At 62.3% G+C, this 4,925-nt stretch overlaps 3 protein-coding genes across 3 annotated transcripts; 1 reads left to right on the top strand and 2 right to left on the bottom strand.

Moving 5' to 3' along the window:
* Window positions 1–61: 61 nt before the first annotated feature.
* Window positions 62–1,441, top strand: SDRG_06131 (hypothetical protein). The gene has a single exon (XM_008611896.1). The coding sequence runs from the start codon at window positions 119–121 to the stop codon at window positions 1,349–1,351; it is 1,233 nt and encodes a 410-aa protein (XP_008610118.1). The 5' UTR covers window positions 62–118; the 3' UTR covers window positions 1,352–1,441.
* On the bottom strand, window positions 1,315–3,046 carry SDRG_06130 (hypothetical protein). The gene is made up of 2 exons (XM_008611895.1): window positions 1,838–3,046; window positions 1,315–1,759 (listed from the first exon to the last, which is right to left on the bottom strand). Exons 1-2 carry the CDS (start codon window positions 2,993–2,995, stop codon window positions 1,448–1,450), a joined length of 1,470 nt encoding a protein of 489 aa, XP_008610117.1. The 5' UTR covers window positions 2,996–3,046; the 3' UTR covers window positions 1,315–1,447.
* An 89-nt stretch (window positions 3,047–3,135) lies between these two features.
* Window positions 3,136–4,925, bottom strand: SDRG_06129 (hypothetical protein). Its single transcript, XM_008611894.1, has 4 exons — window positions 4,273–4,925; window positions 3,903–4,226; window positions 3,601–3,852; window positions 3,136–3,544 (listed from the first exon to the last, which is right to left on the bottom strand). Exons 1-4 carry the CDS (start codon window positions 4,861–4,863, stop codon window positions 3,260–3,262), a joined length of 1,452 nt encoding a protein of 483 aa, XP_008610116.1. The 5' UTR covers window positions 4,864–4,925; the 3' UTR covers window positions 3,136–3,259.

Here is a 4,925-nt window from a genome sequence, read left to right as displayed (position 1 = left end):
TACACTATTTCCGTCATATCGATAGCACAGAGAGTCATCGGTGAAAAAGAAGGCACGGCACTCGCAACAAAGGAATCTCCCGCTCGTGAATTCGACCAATGGCCTTGAAGCGACATCGATGCTGCTCCGACACCTGCAGCGGGCGACCTTCGCCACGAAGCGCTTGCCGCTCGAGAAGCAGCGCGCGTTCGTCGACGTCGTCCGCGTCTTCCGCGACCTCCAGGCACCGACCTCGGACTACACGCTGCTGCCAGCTGTCTTTCGCGTGCCAGATGCAGCACCTTGGCCACCGGCGGCTTGGTCGACGACCGTCTCCGTCTACCACGTGCGCGCCGCGTACGAGCAAGGCACGCTCGCGCCCGAGATCATCGACGAGCTTAAGCAGCTGCGGTTCGTATGGCGCCAGCGTGAGCACGTCTGGGAGCGCAACCTCGAAGCGCTCGAGGCGTACAAAGCCCGGTTCGGCTCGCTGCACATCGTGCCGAGCTTTACCATCGCTGCCGACGACACGTCGTGGCCCAAGGACTTGCGCGGCCTTCAACTCGGCATGGTCGTGTACAGCTTTCGCCGGCTCGCGCAGCAAGGCGCCTTGCCCATCGCGAAGCGTCGCGTCCTGGATGCAATGGGGTTTGTGTGGCACGTGCGCGTGTGGCAGTGGGAGAAGAAGCTGCTCGCGCTCGCCACGTACCGCAAGATCTATGGCAACCTCCACGTCCCCCGAGACTTTGTCGTGCCCGTGCACGACGGCTGGCCGCCCGAGATTTGGCAGCTAAGACTCGGCGACGCAGTCGCGACCTTCCGCCACCACGCCGACGCGCTGCCGTCCGAGCGCATGGACGCCCTCAACGCCCTCGACTTTGTATGGGACATGAACGAGGCCGAGTGGGACCGGAAGCTGCGCGCGCTCACAACCTACAAAGCGCTGTATGGCCATGTCGATGTGCCCCAAGGCTTCCTCGTACCTGAAGACGACCTCGAGTGGCCGCGCGATGTGTGGGAGATGGAGCTTGGTCACGTTGTCGCCAACCTCCGCGCCAGCGAGACGCTCTCTGACGAGCGACGGGCTGCGCTCAACGCGCTCGGCTTTGCGTGGCAGTACTTTGAGGCCGAGTGGGCGCGCAAGCTCCAAGCCCTCGCGCACTACAAGGCGCTGTATGGTACGACGAACGTGCCGACTACGTTTACGGTCCCGCAGAACGACAAGAGGTGGCCCGACCGACTGTGGTGGATGCCGCTTGGCCTCATCGTCCAGCGGCTGCGTGCGCAGCGTCACGACGGCCTCACGGACGCGCGCCGCGCCGACCTCGACCGCCTCGGGTTTGCTTGGACACGAAACAAGCAAACTAGTTGAAAAGACTCGAAGAGCACCGAGCTCGTACAGCTCGTAGCGCGTAATAGCAATGTGTCTACTGTTGCTCGAATGCTGAAGAGTACTACAGAGACGAGACTACGACTCCTTGGCGGCTTCGTGCGACCGCGCGTGCTTGCGGCAGTACGCAAGGTACACCACAAAGCCAAGCAGCAGAAACGGCGCAAACTCAATCGGTGTCGACGGCGTGTACGCTTCCCATGTCGACGCGCCCTTGAGCGCGGTGCCGTCGGCGGCCATGGCCACTTCGCTGTCAACAACCGGTCGGTCGACGTCGGCGTCCGAAGCCGGAAACCGGTACGCCTGCTGCATGTACTTGAGGATCGCGGGCTCGGCGAGCAGCGCCTTGTCGGTCGTCGCTTCGTCGGTCGAGTAACAGCGCTTGCACTCCTGCACACGCAACAATTAGCAAGCTTGAAAAATCAAGCAAAAATCGAGCAAACATAGCCAAAACATCGAACCACGTACCGCTTTGGACGGCCAAACGTCGTGCTCGACGCGGACGTTGACCGTGTTGTGCATGTGGTACATCCACAGCACGAGTGCGCTCGTGGCATTGTGGCTGTGCCCGAGCAGCATCTCGAGCTTTGGCGTCGGGTTGGCTTTTAGAAAGTGCAGGCGGCAGAGCTCGCAGCCAAAGAAATGCTCGACAAACGACCGGATTTCGAGCGCAACCTCGAGTGGCGTGAGCGTCGACGTCGCAGGAATCTCGGCGACCGTGAGCTCGTGGAAGAGGAGCCAAATGCCACAGGTAAAGTTCTCGCACACCGCAAAGCTCTTGCGTGAAAAGAGGTCCTTCGGGTAAGTCTTCCCGTGCACGTCCGACTTCCAGAGCGCAACCAGGAGGCGCCACTCGTCGCTGCTCCACGAACTCTGGCTCTCAAAGCGATACAGTAGCTCACCAAGCTGCGTCTTGTTGGCCTCGAGCGGGAAGAGCGACCGGAGCAGCCGCAGCCAGGCGCGCGCGGCAGCATACCGCGCACCGTCGAGCACGTCAGTGCCCATGAAGAAGGACGTCTCGAGCGCAAAGAGGAGCGCGTGGCCGGCGTCCCGCAGGCGATCGGCGCGCGCGTCAACGGTGGCCACCTTGGTGGCGTCGTCGGCCTTGTGCTGACGCATGTTCTTCTTGGGGCCGTCGAGCTTGAACGCGCTAAAGTCGGGCAACTCGACCCCCGTCGTGCGATTCTTCTCGGCCATCGCCGACTCGATCCACTTGACGACGGTCTCGAACGACTTTGGCCGCGGCGAGAAGGGCATACTGACCGCCTTCGGCTCGAGATGGAAGGCCCGCAGCGCCGGGTACCCGAGGATCTCGTAGCGCGAGCAAATGTCGCCGTGCACCGTGCAGTCGACCGCGCCAAAGTGAATGGACGGCGACGGCGCGTAGTGGTCGGCGACCGCCTCGTAATGCGGTGCAAAGTGGCGGCAGTGCGGACACCACGGCGCATAAAAGTCGATGAGCCAGACGTTGCCAGACGCGTCGTCGAGCACCGTCTTGTCAAAGGTGTCTTGCGTCAGCGGTTCGATGTTGAAGCTGTCCGTAAAGAGCGGCTCCGCGTTGCCCCAGAAGCCGGCCACGGGCGCCGCCAAGGCCGCAAGGAGCCAGCCCACATGCAGCATCAGCATCGCAACGATGCGTCAGCAACCGAACGACACGTCGCAAGGCCATTGGTCAAAATGTTTCGCTTTTCTGATTGGTGCTTTTTTGACACGGTTTGACCCAAGCCGCGAGAGCGTCGACCGGGGACTAGTATGTGAAAGCTGCCCAGCGCATTGGCAGTGTTCACGCCCATCAAGCCTGAAGGACACTGTGTGTCGCGACAACTCGAAGCCCACACGTTGCCCTTCGGCGGCAGTAGTTTGACGCACATACATCACAAAGTACTCGCGTTAGGCGTCGCTGGCGCGCTTGCTCTCGCTTGTGAAGACGACCGAGGCAAACATAAGCGGGTCGTAGAGTGGTGTCGAGTGCCCGTGGTCCGTCGCTTGGCCAATCTGCCCGTACGTGCTGAGCGCCAGGAACGGCGCGTTCTTGGTCCAGCGTTGGCACGCGCCGACCATTTCGGCCATCGCGGACGCCCCCAGCAGAGCTTGAACGCTTGCCGACATGAAGAGCAAGCACCCGGTCACTTGGCTCGTCGGCAGTAGATGCTGGGACGTGATTTCCTGTCCCCACTAGTACGCAGCAACGTAGTATCAATCTATCGAGTGAACGCCAAACGCGCGCGTACCGATTCAACGGCCGCAAGCAGCGTCTCGGTTGAGAGCTCCATGAGCGCGATCGTCGCACCGACTTCGATGGGGCTGGAGACAGTCACCGAATGCGCCGTGAGGTCCAGGACCACGGGCGTGTTGCGCACAACGAGGTCGCCGGACGCCGGCGACGTGGGAATGAGCACGCCGATCGGGTGAATGTTGCCAAGCTTTGGCAGCCGCGTCTTGCCAAGGTCTGTCTGGTTCTTCTCGGCCGCCATCGCGAGCCACTACGCCAGTATGAATGACGCACGTCCGCCATCATGGGCTTGTATACTACCTCGTAGTAGACATCGGCGGCCGGGCGACCGCTGATTTCGTGCACGGTCTTGTGGGCGACGTCGGTGGCGGGCCCGACGCAGTCGTGAGCGGCCAGCGACCCGTAGCCCGAGAACCACGACACGACAGTCTTGACGCTCGGCGCCGCGAGGCAGTAGCTCAGCCCGAGCTGCGTGAAGCCGCGCGCACTGCTGATCTGCGACCACGTCTTGGAGTTGGCACTCGTCGCGCAGCCGCCGACGAGCGGGCAGTGCCGCGCGCCGCTCCGCGCGCCTTCCAGCGCATCTTCGATAAACAGCGGGCTCGCAAAGAGCATGCAAAACTCCTACTTGGTCTTGAGTCCCACCAAATTTTGTCCAAGAGATTCGCACCGGCGTCGCACCCGTCGACATGTACGACGTGGCCATGGCGTGGTGGACCTCGCGCCGCGCCGAGAGCTGGTCGTACTCGGTGTGCCCGACGACGTACGTTCCGAGCGGGTCGTGCACGCCCCAAATCGCAATCAATCCTTCGTTGCTGTGCTTGTGCTTGGCGATCCACGCTTCGTCGTCGCAGATACCCCGCGCGATCGTACCGCCAACGTACGGTACGTCCGGCGCATGCGTGGCCAAGAGCAGCTGAATGTCTTCCGGCGACCAGTTGCTCGAGTAGCTCACAACGAGAAAGTGCGCGTGGCCAATCGACGCGCGGAGGTCGGCAAGCGCCACGATGACAGCGTCTTCGACATCGAGCTCGAGCGCCCACGCCGACCCCACCGCCACGAGGCTCGGGCCCTCAAAGGTCGCATCCGGGTGCTCGAGGATGCTCAAATCGGCGTTCTTCATCGCCATGTTGGACTCGAAAACGCTGGGATCGAAGCTCGGGCCAAACGACGACGCGTTTACAAAGGATTGTCCGCTCTGCGAATCGTCGAGCGCCAAGAGACCCTCGATGGCCGACTCGGACAGCGTCGCGTACGACATGGGGGATGCGATCGACGAGAGCTGCAGTGACGACGACGTGTCATGGTCGCTCAGCAATTGCG

Source organism: Saprolegnia diclina (assembly GCF_000281045.1).
Source record: "Saprolegnia diclina VS20 unplaced genomic scaffold supercont1.16, whole genome shotgun sequence".
Classification (NCBI taxonomy): Eukaryota; Oomycota; class Saprolegniomycetes; order Saprolegniales; family Saprolegniaceae; genus Saprolegnia; species Saprolegnia diclina.
This window is presented reverse-complemented; position numbering and strand designations above follow the sequence as displayed.

What these genes read in the sequence shown, in the direction of transcription:
- SDRG_06130 (XM_008611895.1), bottom strand. Translation starts at nt 2,995, where the DNA reads ATGCTGATGCTGCATGTGGGCTGGCTCCTTGCGGCCTTGGCGGCGCCC. An exon ending in ACGTTTGGCCGTCCAAAGCG is followed by an intron (nt 1,760 to 1,837) that starts GTACGTGGTTCG and finishes TTGCGTGTGCAG; the next exon opens with GAGTGCAAGCGCTGTTACTC.
- SDRG_06129 (XM_008611894.1), bottom strand. Translation starts at nt 4,863, where the DNA reads ATGTCGTACGCGACGCTGTCCGAGTCGGCCATCGAGGGTCTCTTGGCG. An exon ending in TGTCGACGGGTGCGACGCCG is followed by an intron (nt 4,227 to 4,272) that starts GTGCGAATCTCT and finishes AAGACCAAGTAG; the next exon opens with GAGTTTTGCATGCTCTTTGC. An exon ending in TGCTTGCGGCCGTTGAATCG is followed by an intron (nt 3,545 to 3,600) that starts GTACGCGCGCGT and finishes GCTGCGTACTAG; the next exon opens with TGGGGACAGGAAATCACGTC.
- SDRG_06131 (XM_008611896.1), top strand. Translation starts at nt 119, where the DNA reads ATGCTGCTCCGACACCTGCAGCGGGCGACCTTCGCCACGAAGCGCTTG.